Raw genomic sequence first — 27,967 nt, 5'->3', positions numbered from 1 at the left:
AGTAATTAAATAAACCCAATAGGCTGGTTTTGCTTCCAATAAGGATTAATTATATCTTAGTTGGGATCAAGTACAATATACTGTTTTATTATTACTGAGAGGAAGGAAATATGCTTTAAACTTTTTAATTATTTCATTGAAATGAGTCTGACCCCGTAATCCAGATCTTATTGTACCTGTATCAGTTTATGGAGTTAATATAGACGTGGAACATATCTGCTGTTTTGTGCTTATACAGGAGTGAGTGCATTCCAACATTTTCTATTTGTTTTGAAATTCCTTATTAAAAGTATATCATACTGTTTAGATTGATAGGGCCAGACATAGATATGCTACAGATTGTAGACTTGTTTGCTGTGCTAGAGCGCATGCTGGAGTCACCCCTGAGGCATGGCGTGAGCTGGGCCCTCTGATGTATGATTTTTATTCTGTAATATGTGTTTGTTAAATTTAGGGATGCACCGAATCCACTATTTTTGGATTCGGCAGAACCCCTGAATCCTTCTCAAAAGATTCGGCTGAATACTGAACCGAATCCTAATTTGCATATGCAAATTAGGGTGGGAAGGGGAAAACATGTTTTACTTCCATGTTTTGTAACAAAAAGTCATGCAATTTCCTTACTGTCCCTAATTTGCATATGCAAATTTAGATTCGGTTCGGCCGGGCAGAAGGATTCGTCCTAATCCGAATCCTACTGAAAAAGGCCAAATCCCAAACCGAATCCTGGATTCGATGCATCCCTAGTTAAATTATTGAAATTATTGTTGGCCCTGTTTGTTATAAATTAATGTAAAGTGTTGGTTTATATGTGTTAGTGTGTTTATTTTTTCATTGCTGTCTATACTGCATAATAATCCCCTCTATGATCAAAATGTATGCAGAGAATGTTAAATACTTGTTAAATGGGTCTTTTTATTTTCTTTTAGAAGACATTGAACCAACGACTGATGCTCAGATTGTTCCAAAAACAAGAGAATCTGGTAAGAATAAACATATGCAAATAAATGTGTATAAATATGTCAGTTTGTGTGGGCAACTAGGGTTGCCACACAGCCGGTACTTTACCAGCCTAGCCGGTAAAACACCTGCCGGGGCCGGTATTACAAATTTACCGGCAATGTAGTTGCTGGTAATTTGTAATACCCTTAAGAAAAAGCCCTTGGCCCGCCCCCAATTCGCTCAATATTTACAAATCTTTTTCAGGTTTCTGTCCATCGCACGGCCCACCCCTTTTTGTTCCCGCCCACCGTCCGGTAAAATTTTTTTTGAAAAGGTGGCAACCCTATGGGCAACTAAAGCAACAATCAAGTATAAATTCTATGCTGCGTGCTGCTTTTTGAGCCCCTTTCCTGAGATGGTCTGCTGTATGCAGTAGAACCCCCATTTTACGTTTTTATTGGACCAGGAAAAATTTATGTAAAATCTAGGACAATGTAAAATCAGGGAAATGTGTTAAAGTAACTTTTTCTTCAAGTACTGAAAGGATATAAGCACAGGAGTCCGTTTTATTTTGAGATACTATATTGACTGTGTTAATAACAGGGGTTACATTGCAGTGTTAATGTTACACTATGGGGGCATGTGCCTCTCTGTCAGTCACATACACAACCTAAAGCAACAAGTGATTGGTACAGGACTGTATAAGGGACAGACTAATTGCAATTTAGCATTTACAGACAGAACCTTAATATAAATCTGGTTACTATTTTAAAGGAGAACTAATGTTTAACTAAAGAAGTAGCTAGAAATGTTGTACATAATGTTATGGGCTTCTGTACCAACCCAAGGCAACCACAGCCCTTTAGCAGTAAAGATCTGTGTCTCCAAAGATGCCATAGTAGCTCCCCATCTTCTTTTCTGCTGATTCACTGCTCATCCTCTGTGCTGCTGTCACTTACTGAGCTTAGGGAGCCACTCACAATATACAGTACACATAGAATAGAAATGTCACAATATAAGGCTGATTAGTAATTAATACACATAATTACTACATGGCAGCACAGAAACCAGTGCAATTAGCATCAGAATTTAATAATCAGCAAACCTGTAACATCAGCTTATATTACAGGGAAGCTCATTTTCTGCTGGATAATTAGTGACGAGCCCTAAGCTTAGCTTCTCAACAGCCAATCAGAGCCCACTGAGCATGTGAGTGTCACAGACACTTTCCAAGATGGTGACCCCCTGTGACAAGTTTGAAGTCCTGGATCATTGCTGCTATTGACAAGCTGAAACTTTAGCCTTGTGCAATAAGTTCAGTATACAAAATATGGCATTTTTAGCCACATTCATTTTTAGGGTTTAGTTCTCATTTAAACCTCTATTTCACAAACAATAACATTCATACACTTCAGGGCAACATTTTGATGTAAAATCTGGGAAAACATTGCTTAAAATCAGGGAAATGCACCCATTGAAATGCATTATAAATTGGTGGGACCACAAATAAAAAATCTAAAATGGGGGAACACTTAAAATCAGGGGACTTAAAATCGAGGTTTCACTGTATAATGATTCCTATTCCAGCTCAGAAGCTAATTGGCTTATACGGGGACCTTCTCTCTCTGAATCAGTTGGGTAATCTTGTATACTTTATGAATTATTTTAGATCTGCTGAAAACCTTCACACAGGACGGAGTCTGTCTGACAGAGTCAGGGCTCTCGCAGTTACAGAGCTTAACAATCACAGTCCAGCGAAAGAAGAGGTCCAAACCAAAGCTGAAGTTAAAAATCATTAATCAAAATAGTGTGGCCGTACTGCAGACCCCACCCTATCCCCAGTCGGAACACTCCAGAGATGAAGAGATGGACGATAGCAGAGGTAAGTGTTAAGGTCTGACATCTGGTCTGTCACTTTGCTACTAAAGTGCAATTTAAAGAACAACATGTTTTATACAGGTATGGGATCCATTATCTGGAAAGCTCTGAATTACAGAAAGGCTGTCTCCCATAGACTCCATTTTATCCAAATAATCCAAATTTTTAAAAAATGATTTCCTTTTTCTCTGTAATAATAAAACAGTAGCTTGTACTTGATCCCAACTAAGATATAATTAATCCTTATTTTAAATAAAACCAGCCTATTGGGTTTATTTAAGTGTCAGATTTATTAAGGATCACTTTTTTTTTTTTTGGGGCAAAACTCTCAAATTTGAATTGTGGGTTGTCAAAACTCGATTCGAGTTTTAATTTGAATTTCGAGATTTATCATACTCTGGCCCTTTAAGAACTCAAATTCGACTATGCGCCACCTTAAACCCGCCGAATTGCTGTATAAGTCAATGGGAGACGTCCAGGGATCAATTCGGTGATGTTTGCAGCCTTCCTGACTTGGGAGTTTTTTTCTGAGAAAAAAAGGCAAATCAAGCTTTTGAGTTTTTCGAATTTGAATCAAATATGATTTGAGTTTTCAAGTTAATTAACTTCGTCCGAGTTTTAAAAGAAAAAAAAAAACTAACATGAATTCAAAATACGACCCTTGATAAATTTGCCCCCATATGGTTACATGATTTTCTAATGGACTTAATGTATGAAGATCCAAATTATGGAAAGATCTGTTATCCGGAAAGCCCCATGTCACAAGCATTATGGATAACAGGCCCCATACCTGTATTAAAAGGGAACTATCGCGAAAATGGAATTTTAATATGCGTTTTCTCATACTGAAGTAATAACATTTCTAAATACAATCAATTAAAAATTCTGCATTGTTTCTGAAATAATCAAGTTTATATTCACTATCCCTCTCTCAGCATCTGTTTCTCTTCATTCTCTCTTCATTCAGGAGTTGGGTGTCAGATAAATGATCCAATATATCTTATAGGGGGCTCCTTTCCTAGCAGATGAATTAGAGCTTGAATAACTGATTCCAGTACAGGTATAGGATCCCTTATCCGGAAACCCGATATCCAGAAAGCTCCGAATTACGGAATGGCTGTCTCCCATAGACTCCATTTTATCCAAATAATCCAAATTTTTAAAAATGATTTCCTTTTCGTCTGTAAAAATAAAACAGTAGCTTGTACTTGAGCCAAACTAAGATATAATTAATCCTTATTGGAAGCAAAACCAGCCTATTGTGGTTATTTAATGTTTAAATGAATTTCTAGTAGACTTAAGGCATGAAGACCCAAATTACAGAAAGATCCGTTATCCGGAAAACCCCAGGTCCCGAGCATTCTGGATAACAGGTCCCATACCTGTACAAACAAAATCTAACAAAATAACTGCCTTTTGCACAAATTCTGCATGTAGAGAGACATGATGTCTGGTGATTTTAATAGAGTGAGCTCTAATACATCTTCTAGGCAAAAGGAGCCCCCCTATAAGATATATTGGATCATTCATCTGACACCCAACTGCTGCATGCAGACAGAATGAAGAGAAACAGATGCTGAGAGAGAAAAAGTGAACATAAACTTGATTATTTCAGACATGGTGCAGAATAATTGATTGATATTTAATTAATTTTCGCGATAGTTCCCCTTTAGGTTTCAACTAACAGCCAAAAGGATACAGCTTGCCCTTTAAAAGATGCTCTATATCCTGTCACTCAAAAGCTGTGTTCTTTATAGTGTATATATTTTGTGTTGTAGAAGTGGATCTCATGGACTGCGACGTGAAGTCCGACTCCAGCCCAGAACGGGAGCCTATAGACGATGACTCTAAAGGGACAGAAGCATTGGACGGATTGAAAAAACGCAAGAGAAAGCCCTACAGGCCAGGTACACTGTCACACATTAGCAGGAACTTAGGCGTATGTATGTGTATTATGTATAGTTACAGTTCTGCTACTGCACTTCCACAGTCATCATGAGAGAAACCTGAGTGTCACCAGCTTTTGTTGCTAGGACAATATTCCCCCCAAATTCTTTCACCCATATTTATTGTCTGCATCAGACTTTTAATGAACTGGGTGTTTTCTATTTCCAACTAACTGATGTTAGTTTTCTGGTGTCCTTACTACCAGGTATTGGTGGATTTATGGTGCGCCAAAGAAGCCGAACTGGCCAAGGAAAATCCCGAAGGTCACTTTCCAGGAAAGATTCTTCAGGTTCTGTATCTGAGCTCCTTCCAGGCAAAGATGAAAGTACGTGCATATAAAATAAGCTTCATATTAAAGGGGTTGTTCACCTTTCTGTTAACTGTTAGTATGATGTAGAGAGGGGTATTCTGAGACAATTTGCAATTGGTTTTCATTATTTATTATTAGTGGTTTTTGCATTATTTAACTTTATATTCAGCTGCTCTTCAATTTGCAATTTCAGCCATCTGGTTGATAGTGTCCAAATTCCCCTAGTAACCATGCGTTGATTTCAATAAGAGACTTAAATAGGAATAGGAGAAGCCTGAATAGAAAGGGGAGTAATAAAAAGTTGCAACAACAATTAGAGATGCACCGAATCCACTACTTTGGATTTGGGCGAACCCCCGAATCCTTTAGGAAAGATTCGGCCGAATACCAATCCGAATCCTAATTTGCATATGCAAATTAGGGATGGGAAGGGGAAAACATAATTTACTTCCTTGATTTGTGACAAAAAGTCACGCGATTTCACTCCCCAACCCTTATTTGCATATGCACATTTGGTTAAGCCAGGCAGAACGATTCAGACGAATCTGAACCCTGACGAAAAAGGCCGAATCCTGAACCGATTCCTGGATTCGGTGCATTCCTAACAACAATACATTTGTAGCGACAGGGACCCCATTTGAAAGCTGGGAAGAGTCAGAAGAAGAGGTAAATAGTTCAAAAACTATATATAAAAAAAAAAGTTAATGAAGACCGATTGAAAAGTTGCTTAAAATTGGCCATTCTATAACATACTAAACGTTTACCTAAAGGTGAACCACCCCTTTAAGAGTACAGCACATTCTAATTCCCCAGCGTAGGTTCTAGTCTAGACTTGACATATCAGTAATCTACTTTGTATCTATCTGTTTTTTCTACAGGGTTGAATTCTCCTTTAAGGGCAGAGAGACACTCTCATATTCGGGGAGATTAGTCACCCATCAACAAATCTCCTCTTCTTCGGGGTGACTAATCTCCCCGAATTGCCCCCTGTTGGCTAGAATGTAAATCGCCGGTGGGGTGGCAATCAGTGCACTTTGTTTTCAGATGTCGCCCGAAGTTGCCTCAGGAGGAAACTTCGGGCGACTTCAGAAAACGAAGCGCTCCGAGTGACATCCCGCTGCCGATTTAGATTCTAGCCGACGGGGGGCAATTCGGTGGGATTAGTCGCCCCGAAGAAGAGGAGATTTCAACCCTTTAGAAAAAAAACCGTAAACCCCCCACCTTCCTCCCCCCCCAGCCTAACTGCCCCCCGGGGAAATGCCCCGTACTTTATACTTACCCTTTGTCGCAGATTCTGTTCGGGGAGATTAGAAGAGGCGATTTATCGCCGGGCGAGTGAATCTCCCCAAATCTGAGCGTGTGTCTCTGCCCTAATGCTGCTTTTACTAACTCCTGCTGCCAATTGTGCCCAGTGACTTCATTCTGCACTTCCTGGCATCTCTCTATTTCTAGGCATCTAATCATTGAGGTGTATAATCCCTATGTGACACAAGCAGCAATTGCTTATATTGAATTCTACTGGTAAACCATTCTAGTGGACCTTAGTTTGTCCAAATGCTCACGAGCACTGGATCCACAGTTGTTAGGATATACGTTGTGTTTTTAGGAAGCAACAGTATGGTGATAGTACCTAGTCATGTGACTGTAGACTGTGATATTCATACTTTGCTAGTGGCAAATGACCCGTTTATGTCCATCTAAAGGCTGGAATGAACATCTGCCAGAAACACCAGTAGATGATTGTATTCCTGGCTGTGACGGCACAGAGAAGATCAAGAAACGCTACCGGAAAAAGAAAAACAAACTGGAAGAAACTTTCCCTGCGTATTTACAGGTAACGGACACTTTTTGTTTGCTATTATAGGTGTTTCTATAGATATGAAGTCTAGCACCCAGCAGGAGACAGTTGTTCTGTGCCTGGAGAATAGTGGTGCAGTTGGATATAAGGCACCTGTGTAAACGTTATATACCGTATATACTCGAGTATAAGCCGAGGTACCTAATTTTACCTCCAAAAACTGGGAAAGCTTATTGACTCGAGTATAAGCCGAGGGTGAGAAATGCAGCAGCAACTGGTAAGTTTCAATAAAAAAATTGAGGGTTTCTGCTCCCGTTGGAGGTGCCGGCGTCTCGTTTTTGGACGCCAACGACCATTCTTGGATGCCGGCGACTATTCTTGGACGCCGGCGACTATTCTTGGACGCCGGCGACTATTCTTGGACGCCGGCGACTATTCTTGGACGCCGGCGACTATTCTTGGACGCCGGCGACCATTTTTGCGATGGACCCGAGTATAAGCGGAGGTAGAGTTTTTCAGCATATTTAGGGGGCTGAAAAACTCAGCTTATACTCGAGTATATACGGTAATCTTTTTTTGTTTTTATGTTAATTCTATTTTTTTGTCTCTCCTCCTTTGCACAGTCTCTTCTGCACAAAAGAGGATGTTGTAATGCATGTAACCATCATGCATTTTACTTAATCTTTGCTATGCTTGCAGAACAATGACCTGGGTCTGCTTTAAAGGGCCACTTACACCTATACATGCCAATAAAATAAAATCCCAGCACTGTTAGCTGCAAAAGAGCAACAAAAGTATGTAGAGTAGTATTCAGTACTTCAGTTAAGTACGTGTGGGAAAACTAAAAGCGTTTCAAAAACAGGTGCACAAAAATGAATACCAGTTGTCACAGGCGACTGCAAGGGTTAAAAAAAATCTTTGCTCAAGTAGACCAAAACCCAAATCATTAAGCTTATTTAGATGGGAGCTCACAGACCCCCCACCCCAATTGGGTATTAGCGTATCAGAATCTCTATTTCCGCCCGAAATACGCCACTGCGCTCTTCACTGAGAGACTTGCTAAAAAATATAGAAGCAGGGGGAGCTCACAATAGTGTAAAACACTTATCAAGCTTAAAAATGTATTACACTTATACAAACAATCCTTGTCAATCCAAATCACTCGTCAACTGGTTTGGATCCTCTAGCGGTGAGGATAAAGATTAAATGTTTGTGTTCCTCTCTACCATGAGCTCTTTTACAGGTGATAGGTGATGATGTCACACCATGACATGATATTTTGAGCTGACATACCTGTTCTTTCTATTCTGTACCTGTTCTTTCTATTCTGTACCTGTTCTTTCTATTCTGTACCTGTTCTTTCTGTTCTGTGCCTGTTCTTTCTGTTCTGTGACTGTTCTTTCTGTTCTGTGACTGTTCTTTCTGTTCTGTGCCTGTTCTTTCTGTTCTGCGCCTGTTCTTTCTGTTCTGCGCCTGTTCTTTCTGTTCTGCACCTGTTCTTTCTGTTCTGCACCTGTTCTTTCTGTTCTGCACCTGTTCTGTACCTGTTCTGCACCTGTTCTTTCTGCTCTGTACCTGTTCTGTACCTGTTCTGTACCTGTGACATTGTTTTGCTTGAAACAGATTATATTGTGCAGTGCTGGCTATGGTTACAACGGGCATCTTTTATCTGGTGTTTTCACAACATTATATGTTATTTACCGTATTTACCTTATTTGTAAAGGCCCTCCCTTCTTGATGAATTCAGCTAAATTCACAGAATAACCAGGGTATTTTTGATTGTATTGTTTTTTTATTGCATTTATGTTTAATAAACCATTGCTTTTCATTTTAGGAAGCGTTTTTTGGCCGAAATCTGTTGGATACTAGCAGGCAAAACAAGGCAAGCACTGAGCATCTGACTGAAGATACATCAAACATTTTGTACAAGGCAAACGTCAATACAAGCTTTCTGGATCCTTCTTCAGATCCAATGCTCAGTTCTGCAGCAACTTTAACTCCGTCTAAGCATTCTGAAGGTACTGTGTGTGCTCAAGCTCCTCATTGCTTGTCGGTGTCAGTGCTGTTAAATAAAGGGTAATGTTAATAATGCATCACTGAAAGCGCAGGGTTAGGTGCGTGAGCCTGGCTCATTGTAACTGTCCCTTGCTCTGCCTTGTATCCAGTATTTTACTTTGAGCCGTGTGTTGTTTGTGTGCTTTATCTTAAATAATAAAAGGGACTATTGCTCTCGGCTATGGCTGGAGATTCATGGTGTGTGTTTTGTTCTGTGCACAACACACTGTTTTTATCCACATCTTATGCCTCTTGCCGTTATTATATTTTAGGTGGCTCACGGGATCCCCTTGCTGATCTGTCTGAGGTCTTAAACACAGATGATGATATTTTTGGGATTCTTACGGACGACCTAGCAAAGTCCACAAATACAACTGGTATGTCCACAAAAGGTTTGTCTTTTCTTTACTACCTCCCCTAGATAAGCCCGCCATATATTTTGATACCAGCCTATCACTGAACCTTATTATGACTGTCATTTCATCGGCTGAGCTTTCTTATCCAATCAGGATTTTGATTTCGCTCTGTTTGCCATTGGTCGGCATCCGCATTAATTTTGCACAGCTGCTCATTCTTCCATTTCCTCATAATCATCCGTTTTATCTGGTTTGGGTCCTGTAGGTCTTGATTTATGCACTTTCCAGGTGGAAAATTCATCCTCTCCTTTTGGTAAGAGAAAGAAGAGTCAAACCTTAAACTAATGTACTAACCTATGCCTTTTTGTCATTGCCGTGAGGATGTTTGTGAGATTGTGCATGGATACTTCCTACTTCCTATATTAATAGCACCCTTATTCTCAGTCTCTCTCTCTGTGTGTGCCCTTTCTTCTTCTATGCACCATTTAAAAAGAAAAGTAAGCGTTTGTATTAACCAGACACATAAAGGGGTTGTTCACCTTTTAGTAAACTTTTAGTATGATGTAGAGAGTGATATTCTGAGACAATTGCAATACCTTTTCATTTTTTATTATTTGAGTTATTTAGCTTTTTATTCAGCAGCTCTCCGGTTTCCAGTTTCAGCAATCTGATTGCTAGGGTCCAAATTAGCCTAGCAGCCAGGCAGTGGTTTGAAAGAGTGGAATAATACCAGAGGGCTTAAATAGAAAGAAGTAATACAAAGTAACAATAACATTTAACAATACAAAATTTGAATAAGAGACTGTAATATGAATAGGAGAGAGCCTGAATAGAAAGATGAGAATACGTGTGTAGCCTTACAGGGCATTTGTTTTTTAGATGGGGTCAGTGACCCCCATTTAAAAGCTGGCAAAAGTCAGAAGAAGGAGGCAAGCAATTAAAAAAAAAAAAACAAACAAATAATGAAGACCAATTGCTTAGAATTGGCCATTCTATAACATACTAAAAGTTAACCTGAAGGTGAACCACCCAATTAAAGAGTTGCATTACTGTGCCCCCCTTCTCACTTAACCCAGGGATACCTCTGGTTAGTTAGCCCTGCTGTTTTTATGATAGAATGACTGGTGGGAGCTTGCATTGAGAATTTGATGTTTAATTTGACTTTTTCAGTGGAAGCGATAGGACAGCTCCAGTTCATTTCAAACATATGCAGATATATCATTATCTCCGTACAACACTTCTAATAAACACAATCTATTTTGTGTTCAGGTATTTTCTGTTAGTGGAACATACAATGGTTTTATCATGTTATTCACATGCAGCAGAAGTCTGGGTGTCATAGAAGAGCACCTGCACCGAGTATAGTCCTGTTTATTGGGTGGTGAAGACTTATATGTCTCCTTCTTTCCCCCCTCAGCCGGGCTTGACATAGGAACCATGTCGGATGATTCGTCGGCTCTGCTCAACTCCAGTGTCGCACAGACCTCCCGGCCTCTAAGCGAGGATCAGCTGGATGGGATCTTGAGCCCTGAGCTTGACAAAATGGTTACAGATGGTAAAATATTTTTTTCATTCAGTCCAATTGCTAATGAAAAATATTTATACATGTGCCAAAACCTAACAGTGTTAGTGGGCCAACAATAGGACCACATTAGGCATCTGCAGTCTGTATCCTCAGCCAGATGCTGTCCATACCTGAAGGTTTTTTCCAGGCAGTTCCTGGTGGTCTGTGTATGGCCAGCTTTAAAGGAGCAATAACACCAAAAAATGAAAGTGTTTAAAGTAATGAAAACATCATGTACTATTGCCCTGCACTGGTAAAACTGATGTGTTTGCTTCAGAAACACTACTATAGTTCATATAAACAAGCTGCTGTGTAGCAATTGTGCAAATTGAAAAAAGTCTATATGGCACAGGTTAAATGGTGGATAACAGATAACGCCATTATGTTCTACAGAAATTATCTGTTATCTGCTGTGCAACCTGAGCCTTTTCTCCTTTGAATGGCTGCCCCTATGGCTACATAGCAGCTTATTTATATAAACTATAGTAGTACTTTCCTGTTATCTACTGTGTATCCTGTGCTTGAATGGCTGCCCCCATGGCTACACAGCAGCTTGTTTATATAAACTATAGTAGTACTTATCTGTTATCTACTGTGTATCCTGTGCTTGAATGGCTGTCCCCATGGCTACACAGCAGCTTATTTATATAAACTATAGTAGTACTTATCTGTTATCTACTGTGTATCCTGTGCTTGAATGGCTGCCCCATGGCTACACAGCAGCTTGTTTATATAAACTATAGTAGTACTTATCTGTTATCTACTGTGTATCCTGTGCTTGAATGACTGTCCCCATTGCTACACAGCAGCTTGTTTATATAAACTATAGTAGTACTTATCTGTTATCTACTGTGTATCCTGTGCTTGAATGGCTGCCCCCATGGCTACACAGCAGCTTGTTTATATAAACTATAGTAGTGCTTATCTGTTATCTACTGTGTATCCTGTGCTTGAATGGCTGCCCCCATGGCTACACAGCAGCTCATTTATATAAACTATAGTAGTGTTTCTGAAGCAAACACAGCAGTTTTACCAGTGTAGGGCAACACTGCATTATATTTTTATGACTTTAAAACGTTTATTTTTCCTTTAAGGAAGGAATTCAGTGACTTTAGCAATACTTTTTTTAAAAGTACTGCAGTAGATAGGCTGGCTTGATTGTCTAGCCGACTTCATGGTGCAACACTGCAAGGGTTGAGGCCTGGATATTGCGTGGATAGACTTACTGTATAAACTATTAATCGCAAGGCTAAATGTGATTTTATTTGTTAAAATTGCAGCTCTTTCCTATAAAGTAAACGTATGCTCCCCATAGACGCAAAGATTTCTCTTGCCGAACGACCGATTTTTGGCGAAGTCCGACCAATCCGTAAAATTATCGTGCGGTTAGTGGGATTCGAACGATCGTACATCTTATAATTTTTCGTCCGAAAATTGATCGGCCAGGTTAAAAAATATTTATCGGCCCCAGTGCAATCTATCTATGTTTGCAAGGGACAAGAAGGCAGCTCCCCTTTATTTTCAATTTGTACGATCGTTTCGAGATAATCGTGGTCTCACAATGACGATCGGATCTTTTAAAAATCTAAAAAATCTATGGCCAGCTTAACTTAAAGGACCAGTCACAAAAAGTTTTTGTTAAAAAAATTTGTTTGTACATAATGAAAAAAGAAAACACCAAGACACACTTAACTTTAAATTCGCAAAGTCTTTATTAAGAAATAACTTACCGATTCTCTGCATGCGCTCCTCTTCAGAAAAGGCGACAGGGCGGCGTGCAGCACCCGATTTCTCCTCCCTGGCTATCTCCTATAGAAGGCAGGGAGGAGAAATCAACTGCCGCACGATGGATCGTCGTCCTGTCGCCGTTTCTGAAGAGGAGCGCAAGCGGAGTATCGGTAAGTTATTTCTTAATAAACACTTTGCGAATTTAAAGTTATATGTGTCTTGGTGGTTTTTTTTTTTTCATTATGTACAAACGAATTTTTTTAAAAAATTTTTTTGTCAATGGTCCTTTAAGTTAAGCTGGCCATAGATGTACAAACAAATTTTTTTTTATATATTGCTGGTCCTTTTAAGAGAAATCATACTTTCCTTTTAAATGGAGACTTCCAAAAAGTTGAGAATTACCCAAACACGAGGCTGGTTAAAAGAATAAACCTACAATCTTCGAGATAATTAATTTTTTTTTTTAATACTCATTTTTACGTTTTTCAGGGGACCAGAAAAAAATGATGTGAGATCTAGGAAAATGTAAAATCAGGGAAATGTGTTATGCATAATATATAGGTGGGACCACAAAACAACAAGGAGGGAAAACTTAAAATCAGGGGATGTAAAATTGAGGTTCCACTGTATTTAAATGGCAGGATTCTTTCTTTTACATTTATTATAAGAAATGAGGATACGAGACAGAATGTTGGATCCCAAATATAAAGTCTGAAAAGCTTATGACAGTTTACCTACTCAGTCTTTGCTTCTAATTTAGTAGCCGCCAAAATGTGGTTTCTGGGCCTCTCGAGGTTTGCAGCGGTTATAGTAGACCCATAAAGCAGAATACAGCTTTGCCAAGAAAATAATTGGTACGGTTAAATGTTGAAAGGCCAAAATAAGTTAGTCCTTGGGAACGTGCCATTATACATTAGGTTTTGCTGATTCCTTTGCAGAGATAAATAGGCACTTAGACTTCTCTTGTAATTTCCAGAAAATTATTTTATTCAAGCAGCGATAAGCACAAACCTGCATTAACTGTACCACTGGGTGTAATCAAGGACAAGGGTCCCCGGGTCTTTTTTAAAATGCCTTGCCCACCTCAACAAGCCTGGTGGAACAGCATGGTTGTACAGCGTCAATGTTCCCATTCAATGTCCATTCACATAGAGACATATTTATCAAGGGTCCAATTCCGAATTCATGCAAGTTTTTTTAAAACTCTTTTTAAATTCGATTGAATACAAAATTAGACTTGGGGAAATGTATTGATAAAATCTAATTTTCAAAACTCTGACAAATTTAAACGACCCGAAAACTTGAATCTAATTAGATTCCATTTCGATCAAACTCAATTCGAGATTTTTCTCTGAAAACAACTGTCAGGAATTCCGAATTCATGCAAGTTTTTTTTTTTTTTTTTTTTTTTTATACAGCTCCCTTAAATTTGATTGAATAGAAAATTTGACTTGGGGAAATGTATAAATAAAATCAAATTTTCAAAACTCAGACTAATTTAAATGACCCAAAAATCGAATTCAATTCCAATTCGACTAAACGCAATTTGAGATTTTTCTCTGAAAACAACTGTCAGGAATTCCAAATTCATGCAAGTTTTTTTTTTTTTTTTTTTAAACTCCCTTAAATTCGATTGAATACAAAATTCGACTTGGGGAAATATATTAATAAAATCAAATTTTCAAAACTCGGACGAATGTAAACGACCCAAAAACTCAAACTCAATTTGAGATTTTTCTCTGAAAGCAAGACTACAAACATCTCCAAACTGGTCACTGGACCGCTCCCATTGACTTATACAGGAATTCAGCAGGTTTTAGGCAGCAAATCGTCTAATTTGAATTTTTAAAGGGCCACAGTATGATAAATCTTGAAAATTGAATTAGAATCGAGTTTGGATAATTCCCTAGTCTTTGACAGCTTTGACCATAAAAAAAGAATTGATGACTATCGGGGAGTTTTAAAAATCCTATCAGATCGATGACCTCATTGGTTCATTAATGCATATTTCAATCCGACCGCCCGTATTCTCCTCGTTGTAATCGGATCATTGAACCCTAGGGCCCACCGTCGGATTAGCCTAATATTACCAACCTGTAGGTGGTCTTATCAGGGAGAGAGCTACTCGTTTGGCAACCTCACCAATGAGGTGGATCTCTGTATGTATGGCCAACTTAACACATGGCCCACTGTGCAGCCTAATTGCCCTAGTCTATGAATGGAGATGGGTCTTGCTGAGCCTTGTATAAGTCAAGACTTTAGAGTAATCACTGCTTTCTTATAGCAAAACCTGCCTTCTGCCTGCTTACTTCATCTCATGGACCTCACTAGCAAGCATTTAGACACATGACCTGTATTCCATAATTTCCCCCTCCAGTTTGCTAATCATTCTTTCTTTTCCCATCAGGTGCAATTTTGGGGAAAATGTATAAAATTCCAGGTAATTATACCCATCCTCGTTAAACTCTGTCGTACCAGTGGGTTTTTTTTTTTTTTTGTTTTTTTTTAAAGGATTTTAATGGAAAAAAATATTTGGTTCCTACTTTTTTTTGTTGGGTTTACAGAGCTTGAAGGAAAAGATGTTGAAGATTTATTTACAGCTGTGCTGAGTCCTCTAGCCACCCATCCGCCATCTTTGCCACAACCTCCACCACCTTCAGCTCATCCTCATCCTCCACATACACAGCTCTTGCCTTTGCACAACCAGGGTAAGTTCCAGTCCTTGGTTCAACCTTTGCTCTGTTTAAAGACTGGGTGAAGGTTATTCCATAAAGTCACTCTTCTTAAATAGAGCCTGTGTTATTGATGAACCAAGAGCTAATGTACAAGCACCACCTTAAAGCCTTCAAGCCTTCGGGTGTGTCATTACCTTACGATTGGTGCACATTTATTTATATGGGATACATAGCTCACCCAGTAATGTAACGCTCCACAGTCGGACTTTGATTAGGTATGTAAAATAAACCACTATCTACATTATATCATTTACTCAGCACAATCTTGATACAGGTATGGGACATGTTATCAAGAATGCTCGGGACCTGGGGTTTTTCCGGATAACTGATCTTTACATAATATGGATCTCCACACCTTAAAGGGCACCTGTTGAGTAAAAATGTTATCCCCAACCGGAGGTGCAGTCTAATAGAGCCCCCATTCCGGTTGGGGATAACAGTAGTTTTTTGTTTGTTTGGTTTTTTTTAAAAAAGCCAACACCTTTGGTTGGGAATAACATTTTTACCCAACAGGTGCCCTTTAAGTCTGTTAGAAAATCACGTAAACATTAAATAAACCCAATAGGCTGGTTTTGCCTCCAATAAGAATTAATTATATCTTAGTTGGGATCAAGTACAAGCTACTGTTTTATTATTATAGGTATAGAACCTGTTGTATAGAATGCTTGGGACATGGGGTTTTCCAAATAACAGATCTTTTTTTAATGTGGATCTTCATACCTTAAGTCTTCTAGAAAATCATGTAAACATTAAATAAACCCAATAGGCTGGTTTTTGCTTCCAATAACAATTAATTATATCTTAGTTGGGATCAAGTACAATGTACTGTTTTATTATAACAGAGAAAAAAGGAAACCTTTTTTAAAAAAATTGATTATTTCAATATAATTAGTATATTAGAGACGGCCATTCCGTAATTCAAAGCTTTCTGGATAACGGGTTTCAGAATAACGGATCCCATATACCCATATAACCTTTTGGGTTATATATATTTAAACCAGAGGCCTCCTGACTTTGAATATCCTTGATAAAACTGATTTAAAGGAGAAGGAAAGGTTAAAACTAAATAAGCCTTATCAGAAAGGTCCATCTAAATATACCAGTAAACCCCCAAAGTAATGTTGCTCTGAGTCCCCCACCACATTTCTTTCCTTCTATTGTGTACACATGGGCTTCTGCATCAGACTTCCTGTTTTCAGCTTAAACCTCATTGCCCTGGGCGTGAGCATGCTCAGTTTGCACCTCTCCCCCCACCCCTCCCTTCTCTACTGTAATCTGAGCCCAGGGCAGGGAGAGACTCAGGCAGGAAGTGATGTCACACCACATTAATACTGCAGCTCCTATTCTAAACAAACAGAGAGTTTCTAGAGCTTTTTACTCGGGTATGTTAAAACATTCTACAGAATAAATATAGCATTCTAGCTTGCACTATTGCAGCTAATCTATTGGCAATAAAATGGCTCTGTAGCTTTCCTTCTCCTTTAATTGTGTTAATAGTTCATAACACAGGACTTCCATTCCTTTATGTACCCCAGGCCTTGGGCTGTGAGTATGGGATTTTGCTCAGGCACCTGAGAAAACCATATTATAGAAGGACAAAAAAATCATTGTGGTGCAGAGCAATGAAAGCAGTAGTCTACATACAGGGTTTAGGTGACATTAGGGAATGAAGGGAGGTGCTATTAAGAAACTGGAGCCAGTTGGAGACATGCTTTGATGGGGGTGACCCTTGGCCAAAGTTTTCACTTAGGATCATGGGTATCAGCCTTTCTGCATTACCCTCTTCCCAGTAACCTTCGGCCTCCTTCCCTGTGATTGCCAAATATAACCCATTCCTGCCGGGGAAAGAAAAAAGTGATCCTTTCAATAGACTTAATAAATCTATGCCAGCCTAGAGCTCCAAGTCTCTGCATTATCTCTGCAGTACAAGCCGTCCTATAAAATTGAGCTATCTAGTTCTCTCTCCTTCCTACCTTTAAATCCTAGCAAGGATTTGCTTTATTTACCATTCTTGGCATAGGCAACAGCGCAGCATAAAAATTCTGCTCCATTAATATCTCTTCATTGATTGAGTTCCATTTCTGTGCGATACGTCCACCATCTTTACCGTTTAGTTGCCGTGTTCTTGGATTGAAGGTAAGAAAGGTTTTACAGGCCTTGAGTAGATCAGGAACCTGGTTACTGAAGGTAAGCACTTGGCGTGCTCCAACAGAAACTGATAAAACTGATTTAATTGTGTTAATCGTTCAGGACACAGGACTTCCATTCCTTTATGTACCCCAGGCCTTGGGCTGTGAGTATGGGATTTTGCTCAGGCACCTGAGAAAACCATATTATAGAAGGACAAAAAAAATCATTGTGGTGGAGAGCAATGAAAGTAGTAGTCTACATACAGGTTTTAGGTGACATTAGGGAATGAAAGGAGGTGCTATTAAGAAACTGGAGCCAGTTGGAGACATGCTGGATTTTGTGTTAAAGGGTTTGGTCACCTTTAAATTAACTGTTAGTATGATGTAGAGAGGGATATTCTGAGACAATTTGCAATTGGTTTTCATTTTTTATTATTGGTGGTTTTTGAGTTATTTAGTTCTTTATTCAGCAGCTCTCTTTATTCAGAAATCTGGTTGCTAGGGTCCGAATCACCCTAGCAACCATGCATTGATTTGAATAAGAGACTTGAAAATAAATAGGAGAGAACTGTAAAGAAAGATGAGTAATACAAACTTGCAATAACAATAAATGTGTGAAAGCTGGAAAGCATCCAAAGAAGAAGACAAATAATTGAAAAAGAAACTATAAAATGTAAACAATGAAAGCCAACTGAAAAGTTGCTTAGAATGTTCTATAACATACTAAAAGTGAACTTAAAGGTGAACCACCCCTTTAACAGGGCAACAACTGAACAATGGCAACATTTTACAAAAGAATTCATATTCCACCTGAATGATCTCACATTGATTTTAATGTGCAATAGCTCAGTCAGCATTTTATCACTGGAGTTGTAGGATTTTTGTGATGAAACTGTACATTTATGTTTTTTGTTTTTTTTTTTAAAGGAAATGGCTTTTTTCCAAGAATGCCTATGGTCAATGGCCTGATGCCGCCCAATTCTCATCTCCAGCACAACCCTTTGGCTCCAGGAGCTGGACTAGGCTCTTTCTCCCCTTTAGCACATGCACCGTATGCAGAGAGCAGGTAAGTCACATTCACATACCTCATGCAACAAAATAAATGTAGGGCTGGAAAGGGCCGTAGTTTTCTTCTGAACTATTGGTTGCAAGTAGTGGCTTATTGGCTTGATTTAAAGGGGAAATATTGCAAAATGAAAATTTTATATAAGCTTCAACACACTGAAATAAGAAGTTTTCTAAATATAATCAATTAAAAATTCTGTACCATTTCTGAAATAATCAAGTTTATCTTCACTATGCCTCTCTCAGCATTTGTTTCTCTTCTTGCAGAAGTTCTGTGTCAGATATTCATTGACCGTTAGATCCAATATACCTTATAGGAGGGCTCCTTTCCGAGCAGATGTATTAGAGCTCACTCAAATAACTGATTCCAGTACAAACAAAATCTAACAAAATAACTGCCTTTTGCACAAATCCTGCATGTAGAGAGACATGATGTCTGGTGATTTAATAGAGTGAGCTCTAATACATCTTCTAGGCAAAAGGAACCCCCCTATAAGATATATTGGATCATTCATCTGACACCCAACTGCTGCATGAAGAGAGAATGAAGAGAAGCAGATGATCGGAGAGGAATAGTGAAGATAAACTTGATTATTTCAGAAACATAACAGAATTATTAAATAAGAAAACTTCTTATTTCAGTATGCTGGAGCTTATATTAAATTTTCATTTTCACAATAGTTCCCCTTAATTATAATATACATTGAGTGGACATACATTAATTTATAGTACAGATATAGCATAGATTATTTGATTATAGATTATTGGTATTTGGTACAAGAGCCAGCTGCTTTTGATTAAATCTATGATATATACAAATAATCTTTTAATTGCCAGAGAAAAGACCCCACTGTTCCGTGGTGTGGGAAATGAGCCTGCCAGTGCCTGGCCTACACAGTCTCCTGGCTTGGAGACCGAAGGCGATACAATGTCCAACGCACAGCGGAGCACTCTGAAATGGGAGAAGGAAGAAGCACTTGGCGAGATGGCAACTGTCGCACCCGTTTTATACACAAACGTCAACTTTCCTAATCTTAAAGATGAGTTCCCCGGTAAGCCTGTTCTGCTTGTTGTTAATGCCTTTACTTTGAGTAGATTAAGTTTAAATAATGTCCCGCATTATAATGGGTACATTCTACCTTTCTGTTTTTTCCAACAGACTGGACTACTAGAGTAAAACAGATCGCTAAACTTTGGAGGAAAGCCAGCTCCCAAGAAAGAGCCCCATATGTGGTAAGTATGGCTAGAGAGTTGTGCAATAACATGAGTCATTTATCGCTAGAACTTGCGTTTAATGCACATTAACAGGCATTTTTAGCCAAATGCCCCAAAGTTGGATCTTGAAAGGGAAACTAACGTCTAAAATAGAATAATGCTAGAAATGCTGTATTTTGTGTACTAAACATAAACATGAACTTACTGCACCAGAAGCCTAATAAAACAAATGATTTATGCTTTAAAAATTGGCCACAGGGGGTCACCATCTTGTAACTTCGTTAAACATCTTTGCAAGACCAAGACTGTGCACATGCTCAGTGTGGTCTGGGCTGCTGCCCAAGTCAAATACTATCTGCCATAGAAGCTGATACAGCAAGACTGATTAAAAATCAGAATATGCAGACTGCACTGCATCCTGTGTTGTCATGTAATCTAATGTGGATTTTATAGTTTGTATATTGTTTAATACAAACTTTCTCCAACTCTCCAGAACCAGTGACTGCAGCAAAAAAAATCCTCATCCCAATCCCCATCCAAATAGAATCTCAGTTTATCTGTTTAAATCTGTCTCCATGATCTTTGTCCCTGCAGCTGGAGTTGGAAACATTAAAGGGGATGTAAAGGCAAAAATAACCATTTTTGCTTTATTAACTGATAAAGAAACCTATCCCCAATATACTTCAATTAAAAAATGTCTACCCTTTTTATAAGAAACCTGACTGTACTGCAGTGAAATTCCCCCTTCATTTATTACTCTGACTGCTGCAGATATGAATCTCTACATGGTCACTGGCTGTTCTACAGGGAAACAAACAAAGTTGCTCAAGTTCTGGGAAGTCCCTCCCCCCTGCCCTTTGAAAGTATAATGTTTCCCTGCAGAGCAGTTAGAGACCGTCTGAAGTTTCCTATCTGCAGCAGTCAGTGCAAGTAAATGAAGGGAGAATTTCACTGCATACAGTCATGTCCTTTATTTTATATTTCTGAACCAATTAACTCTTCCTTGTCTTCGATTTCAGCAAAAGGCCAGAGACAACCGGGCGGCGCTGCGCATTAACAAAGTGCAAATGTCAAACGATTCCTTGAAAAGACAGCAGCACGAGATCATGGAGCAGAGCAGTATAGACTCGGATCTTTTCAAAGATCCACTGAGACAACGGGAATCTGAGCATGAGCAGGAGTGGAAATTCAGACAGGTAGAGCCTATTTCATACTGATGACAAAGCTCAAAATGGGGACAGAAAAGCCAACATTTTATTTAATGAGATTGCTCTTAAATTCAGTTCACCTGTTAATTATCTTATTAATGATATTCATGTTGTTTTTGCAGCAAATGCGTCAGAAAAGTAAACAGCAGGCTAAAATTGAAGCCACACAAAAACTTGAGCAGGTAAAGAGTGAACAGCAGCAGCAACAGCAGTTTGGATGTCAGCATCATCTGAGCCAGTCTGGCAGCGATACACCAAACAGTGGCATACATAGCCCTCTGACGCCACAACCGGACAGTGGCAACATGTCACCCGTTCAGCAGAGCTTTAATAAAGATATTTTTCCCAAGCAACCATTGCCTGAAACCCCAACGTCATTTTCAGATGATGTTTTTCTAAAACCGCAAGCTCCTCCTCCAACCCCAACAAGAATACCTTTACAGGACTCCCATCAGTTGTCCCAGCCACCTTCACCACAGATGTTTTCTCCCAGTTCTTCAAACTCTAGACCTTCATCTCCTTTTGATCCATATGCTAAAATGGTTGGCACACCCAGGCCCCCTCCAACAGGTCAGACATTTCATAGACGGAACTCTAGGTCACCTGTGGATGTTTGTCCTACCAGAGCAAACTTGGGGTGTGAGTCTAATGATAATCGTCCATCTCCTGTTAGAGACTCATGTTCATCTCCTGTCAGCAGTGATCCATCGCTAAAGGTACCTCATTCTCAGAGAACATTGATGGCTTCAGAACCACTTTCCAAACTGACAGGACTAGTAAGGATGGCCGTCAGTGTCGACCAAGCAGGAGAAGGTTCTTTGATGCTTGGAAGCAATGATTCTTTTTCAAAACTTCCTTCTAGGTCAGATATATTTCAGAGACAGCAAATGCCACATTCTAAAGTTGTTGATCAATATAAAAGACCGCCTTTAACCCCAACTCCAGGCATTACTGATGGTAATTTAGCTCCATTTAAAACTCCTATGCGCCCACCTCAATCGCCACAAGACTCTTACAGTTCGTTGCCCACCACTGCTAGACGTCTATCTGTAGATCCATATGAAAGGCCTCCCTTGACACCTAGGCCAGCTGAAAATTTCTCCCACGATCCTTATAGCCAGTCAGCCCTAAGCAGTCATTCTGCATTAAATGAACCATTTGTGTATCCATATAGGGTTATGAGACAGCATAATGACACCATTTCACAATCTGGTAATATGAGTAGGCCAAATACACAGGATCCATATGCTCAGCAACCAGGAACACCACGCCCTGTAACAAATCCCTATTTACAATCTCCTACTGCTTCTAGATCTTCAGTCATTGACCATTACATTCAGCAGCCACCCAGACCACCTGGACAGTCAACTGACCCATACAGCCAGCCACCAGGTACACCAAGGCCAAATATGGGAGATGTGTTTGTTCTGCCCACTCTGAATAAGAGACACCATGATCTTTTTTTATCTGGAAATTCAAGGCAGGTTGTGGATCCATATTCTCAGCAGCCAGGAACGCCAAGGCCTGTCTCTGTAGATCCGTATTCTCAACCTCCTGGAACTCCAAGGCCTGTCCCTTCTGATCCATACGCTCAGCCTCCTGGAACTCCAAGACCTGTCCCTTCTGATCCATATTCTCAGCCTCCTGGAACTCCAAGACCAGTCCCTTCTGATCCATATTCTCAGCCGCCTGGAACTCCAAGGCCAGTCCCTTCTGATCCATACGCTCAGCCTCCTGGAACTCCAAGGCCTGTCCCTTCTGATCCATACGCTCAGCCTCCTGGAACTCCAAGGCCTGTCCCTTCTGATCCATACGCTCAGCCTCCTGGAACTCCAAGGCCTGTCCCTTCTGATCCATACGCTCAGCCTCCTGGAACTCCAAGACCAGTCCTTTCTGATCCATACTCTCAGCCTCCTGGCACTCCAAGGCAAGTCCTTTCTGATCCATACTCTCAGCCTCCTGGAACTCCAAGACCAGTCCCTGTTGATCCATACTCTCAGCCTCCTGGAACTCCAAGACCTGTCCCTGCTGATCCATACTCTCAGCCTCCTGGCACTCCAAGGCCAGCCTCTTCTGATCCGTATTCTCAGCCCCCTGGAACACCACGCCCTGTCACATCTGATCCATATTCTCAGCCTCCAGGTACACCAAGGCCTGTTCTTTCAGATCCTTATTCGCAACCTCCTCGAACACCGAGACCTGTCCTCTGTGATCCTTATGCTCAGCCACCACGAACTCCAATGCCAGGTATTCTAGAGAATTGTTCACCTGCCATTAGAGGAGGCTTGCTCTCAAATCAGGAACATTTCATGCAGATCACACACAGTCGGGGATCATCTATGCATGCCCCATTCATGAGACCATCAGACCAAAATCCACGACCTGCAGGTCCAGGTCCATCTGATATGTTTGGCCATTCTTCAGCTGGTCCATCTCATGATCCCTATGATCAGCCTCCTATGACTCCTCGAATGCAGACTGGAGATTTTTGTGATACCACTGAGGCTGTTGATCCTCAAAGACCCTTAATAGAGGAAGCTTTTGCTGTGCCTCTAGGAACTGCTGCCAACCCTCAACTTCAGCCATTTCCTAACATGCAGCAAGGTTTAGTGTCCGTAATCCCAGATGCACAGATTTCTATGACCTTGACGCAAGCAGAAGCAGACGAGAAATTAAGACAGGTGACTATAATCTGAATGCTTTCTTTTTAAGTATGTATCACAGAGGCTATGTCGTGCTCTTTTGAGTGGAACGGTAGAGTGTATGTGAACTAAGATGATGTAACAGCTTAGATATGTTTCTTTTGTTAAAACAGCGGCAAAAGCTACGAGAGCTTATTCTGAGGCAGCAGAAAAACAAAAGTTCAGTGCGCCTGGAGAAGGCATTGCTTGATCCACTGCAGATATCCCAAGGCAGCCATCCTACTCATTGGCAACCAGAAAATCCTCCTCCTCCTCAGAGTGAAGTCTTTAACAGGCCTCCGCCTCCTTACCCAGGGAGTATGAGAGTTCCTTTTGGTCCAAAAGGAAGCCCAAGATTTCCTGTATTTGCAAAAGATCAGCGTGGGCCATTTCCTGGTAATGCACAGTTTAACAGACCACCATTTTCAGGGGACATTTCAAGCATGAGAATGAGGCCTCCTCAAGGCACCAGGTATTTTTATGAATGATTTATTTTTCCTACTTTTTGTAAATATTTTTACCATATCCATTATATCTGTTTATTTTGATTAAAGATTTACATCTGTGCATATTAAATATTATGACTGTATATTACACATGGCCACTTAAAAAGTTCCAAAAAGCAGTACGGCTTTATGAAGCTAATTTGGAAGTCATTTTTGGTCATATTCTTCTTCTTTTTTCCCCCCACAGATTTGCTTACCCGATGGTTGGCCCTGGTTCTGTTTTAGGTCATGAGCGCTTTGGAGGAAATCCCTTACAAATGCAGGTGTCTGGCATGCAACCGCAAATGAGAAGGGAGATGTCCATTGAATTGACCAGACCTGTCAACAGCTCACAAATGAGCAATGCTGTTGGCCTCCCTCTGCATTTTCCTCACCAGGGGATGCAGCAGCATAATATATCAGGCCAAGCATACATTGAACTTCGACACAGGCCTCCAGATGGTAGACCAAGAATTATTTTTGCACCTCCAAACATGATAGATGGCTCTCAAAATATTAGACATGGAGGCTTTTTCCCAAGGCCAGATTGCCATGGTCAGAGATTAATGGAGCCATCTCAAGTTCTCCATCCGGCTCTTCCCAATCTGATGCATATTCCACCAGATCTGGATCAATTAATACCTGCTTCACAACAAGGACACCTACATTCAGAACATCAGCCTGTCCTTGTAATGGGAGGGATGGAGCATCCTTCAGATAATGAATCCTTCTTGCAATCTTCTTTACATCCAATGAGTTCAAATGAGGAAGCTGATAACCTGCCAATTGATAGTCATGCTAATAATGGTTTAGAAGTGAAACTCGATCCCGATGATACATCTGAAAAAGACTTGGATGTGAAAGATTTGGTTGGAGTCGAAGTTAAAGACTTAGATGATGATGACTTGGAAAATATAAATTTAGATCCAGATGATGCAAAGGGGGACGAATTAGATGCTCTGGATAACCTGGAAACAAACGATGATCCTCAGCTCGATGACCTGTTAAAGTCAGGGAAATTTGATATTATTGCTTACACAGACCCAGAGCTTGACCTTGGAGATAAGAAAGACTTGTTTAATGAGGACTTGGACCTTGGTGTGCCAATTGATGATAAACTGGAGCTCCCAAGCAAGTGTGATAAAATTGCCACAGAACAACACGCTAGTCAATCTCTGTCCCCTACTTTATTATCTGCTCCACAGGCTGGCTGTGTTTCCCTAGAAATTAAAGGAGAACCTACAGCATCAAATGCAAACGACAAACCATTTGTTGATATTAAGTCTGAACTTGGCGTGGAGGCCGGAACTCAACAGCCTGATGATGATTCGGCTTCTGTGCCATCATGCAGTAGTGAGTGCTCAGGTAAAGGAGAAAAGGAAAAACAGCCTAATCCACATATGTTTGAAGATCCACTAGCGCTGCCTGATCAAGATCTCAGTAGTTCAGGTAACCTACCAGAAGCTACACCAGTACTTTCAGGCTTGTTATCAACTGAAACATCTGGTAATGCTGAAGGAGAAAGTTTAGATTGTCCTCCCGCTGCTGTGGTAACAACTCAACCGAACCCTTTGCTGTGTATTGCTCAAGATGGACCACCCGAGCAGCTACTAGAACATGCTTTAAACCCACCAATGGAGCCAAGACTTAACCATGGCTTTCCTCAAGGGTCCCCGTCTAAATCGCCCTTTCAACAACAAGCTCTGCCCAGTGGTCATAATTTTGTCACCGAGGATAACCAAAATCAAACCGTCCCCCTTTCAAATCAACCATGTGCTACGGGCTTGCCAAGTGCTCAGCAATTAATGCTCCTGCAGAACCGCGAGAGACCCCTTCTTTTGGAAGAGCAGCCTCTTTTACTGCAGGATCTGCTTGATCAGGAGAGACAGGAACAGCAGCAGCAAAGGCAGATGCAAGCAATGATCCGGCAACGTTCAGAGCCATTCTTTCCAAATATAGGTACAGTAAATGTGCTTTTGAAATCGATTCATTGGATCCCAATTCTAGTATTATTTACAGCATTTGTGGACTAAATACAAAATGAAATACATGCTGAAATAATAAACTTTGTAAATACAGTAGAACCCCTTGGTCATGGGGACCAGAACAAAAACTCAGGGAAATGAGTTATGCATAATATATAGGTGGGACCACAAAACAACAATGTAAAATGAGTGAAAACTTAAAAACAGGGGATGTAAAATGGGGGTTCTACTGTACAATCAATTAAAAATCCTGCATTGTTTCTAAAATAATCAAGTTTATGTTCACTATTCCTCTCTCAGCATCTGTTTCTTTCATTCTGTCTTCATGCATCAGTTGGGATACTCTTTAAGAGTTAGATTCAATATATCTTATAGGGGGCTTCCTTTCCTAGCAGATGTATTAGAGCTCACTCAAATAACTGATTCCAGTACAAACAAAATCTAACAAAATAACTGTCTTTTGCACAAATCCTGCATGTAGAGAGACATGATACCTGTTATTTTAATAGAGTAAGCTCTAATACATCTTCTAGGCAAAAGGAGCCTCCCTATAAGATATATTGGATCTAACTGTAAATGGCTATCCGACACCCAACTCCTACGTAAAGACAGATTGAAGAGAAACAGATGCTGAGAGAGGGATAGTGAAGATAAGCCTGATTATTTCAGAAACAGTACAGAATATTTAATTGATTGTATTTAGAAAATTTCTTATTTCAGTATGCTGAAACTTATATTACATTTTCATTTTCACGATAGTTCCCGTTTAAAGTGTAGGCAGCCATTCGTGGACCCACAAGGTACACTATGTGACTGATTGGCCCACTGATTGGCCAAACGGATGCATAGCATACAAGTGGCCATGCATGGTATGGCTGCCTTTCTATTTTTGCAATATGTGGGTTTTCTCATCTGTCGATGCACCATAAACTACGAGCAAATCTTCAAGATTTTCAAACAGGCCTGAGCCAGCTGATATCCAGAGTACATACTGGTCAAGATCAGCCATCTTTCATATACGTACCAGAAATCATGGGCGTATTGCCAGCTTAACACCGTCAGATTGACATATGCATAGGGAAGGGGAGACTAACCATCAGGTCCTGTATCTGGTTTTAATGTAGCAGTAAGTAGAATTAAGCTGTGATTTTTCTTTATAGAGCAGGTCATATGAGAAGAATGTAAGATAAAGTAACAACTTCATTCCATTTCAGATTTCGATGCAATTACCGATCCCATAATGAAAGCAAAAATGGTTGCGCTCAAAGGCATAAATAAAGTTATGGCACAAAACAATCTGGGGATCCCACCAGTGGTGATGAACCGGTAGGTGAACATTGCAGGACAACCCACTGAGAATGATGGGATTTCTCTGATGTGGACTATAGTAGATCTGCTTTTCATGTACTTGGGAGGAGGAAATGAACCAATGAAAGATGTTGCCACCTAGAAGCAGAGTAGAGATACTTTCCAATTCAGTGAAGGGTCAAAAGTAATTCTCTTGTGCCCCATGAAGTCTGTTTTAATCCAGATGCTCCCTTCATTTAACAAGGAAACTATATATTTATTTGGCCAAGTCAGATCAGCCACCCATCGAGGAGCAAATTCAGACTCATCCAATAGCTCAGTCTTCAGAACCAATTACGACTCACCAGAATATACCCCTTATGCAACCTCAAACCTTTCAATCTAACCTCTGCATTTCTATGTCTGTACTGTACCCCATCAACTGTTGTTAATATGGAAATATTTTTGCAGACGTCACATATAGAGGCTCAGCTTGTTCCTGCCCAAATACGGCCTCAGTACTATTCTGCTAATGCTGCTAGCAGGCTTTTTGGGTTGCATATATTGTAATGAAGTTCTTAAGCATTCATTTATTTCTT

General features: G+C 40.0%; 1 protein-coding gene across 10 annotated transcripts in view; it reads left to right on the top strand.

The window, feature by feature from the left end:
* The window catches only part of kmt2c.L (lysine methyltransferase 2C L homeolog), a 173,555-nt gene that overhangs the window by 120,328 nt on the left and 25,260 nt on the right, over positions 1-27,967 (top strand). For 5 of the 10 annotated variants that reach the window (XM_041565790.1, XM_041565791.1, XM_041565784.1 and 2 more), the window contains 19 exons: positions 930-983; positions 2,612-2,824; positions 4,599-4,727; positions 4,973-5,092; positions 6,781-6,911; positions 8,710-8,893; positions 9,203-9,322; positions 9,552-9,599; positions 10,704-10,841; positions 14,986-15,018; positions 15,143-15,286; positions 18,370-18,508; positions 19,345-19,559; positions 19,667-19,740; positions 20,742-20,918; positions 21,053-23,611; positions 23,746-24,083; positions 24,305-26,055; positions 27,296-27,407. In XM_041565790.1, the coding sequence (XP_041421724.1) occupies positions 930-983; positions 2,612-2,824; positions 4,599-4,727; positions 4,973-5,092; positions 6,781-6,911; positions 8,710-8,893; positions 9,203-9,322; positions 9,552-9,599; positions 10,704-10,841; positions 14,986-15,018; positions 15,143-15,286; positions 18,370-18,508; positions 19,345-19,559; positions 19,667-19,740; positions 20,742-20,918; positions 21,053-23,611; positions 23,746-24,083; positions 24,305-26,055; positions 27,296-27,407 (6,679 nt within the window). The remainder of the gene's footprint in view (positions 1-929; positions 984-2,611; positions 2,825-4,598; positions 4,728-4,972; positions 5,093-6,780; positions 6,912-8,709; positions 8,894-9,202; positions 9,323-9,551; positions 9,600-10,703; positions 10,842-14,985; positions 15,019-15,142; positions 15,287-18,369; positions 18,509-19,344; positions 19,560-19,666; positions 19,741-20,741; positions 20,919-21,052; positions 23,612-23,745; positions 24,084-24,304; positions 26,056-27,295; positions 27,408-27,967) is intronic. The other 5 variants (XM_041565787.1, XM_041565786.1, XM_041565792.1 and 2 more) reach the window with 5 other exon arrangements.

The sequence above is a fragment of the Xenopus laevis genome, chromosome 6L (assembly GCF_017654675.1).
Source record: "Xenopus laevis strain J_2021 chromosome 6L, Xenopus_laevis_v10.1, whole genome shotgun sequence".
In the NCBI taxonomy this organism is placed as follows: Eukaryota; Metazoa; Chordata; class Amphibia; order Anura; family Pipidae; genus Xenopus; species Xenopus laevis.
The sequence above is the reverse complement of the archived record's forward strand: the minus strand, read 5'-3'. Positions and strand labels throughout refer to the sequence as shown.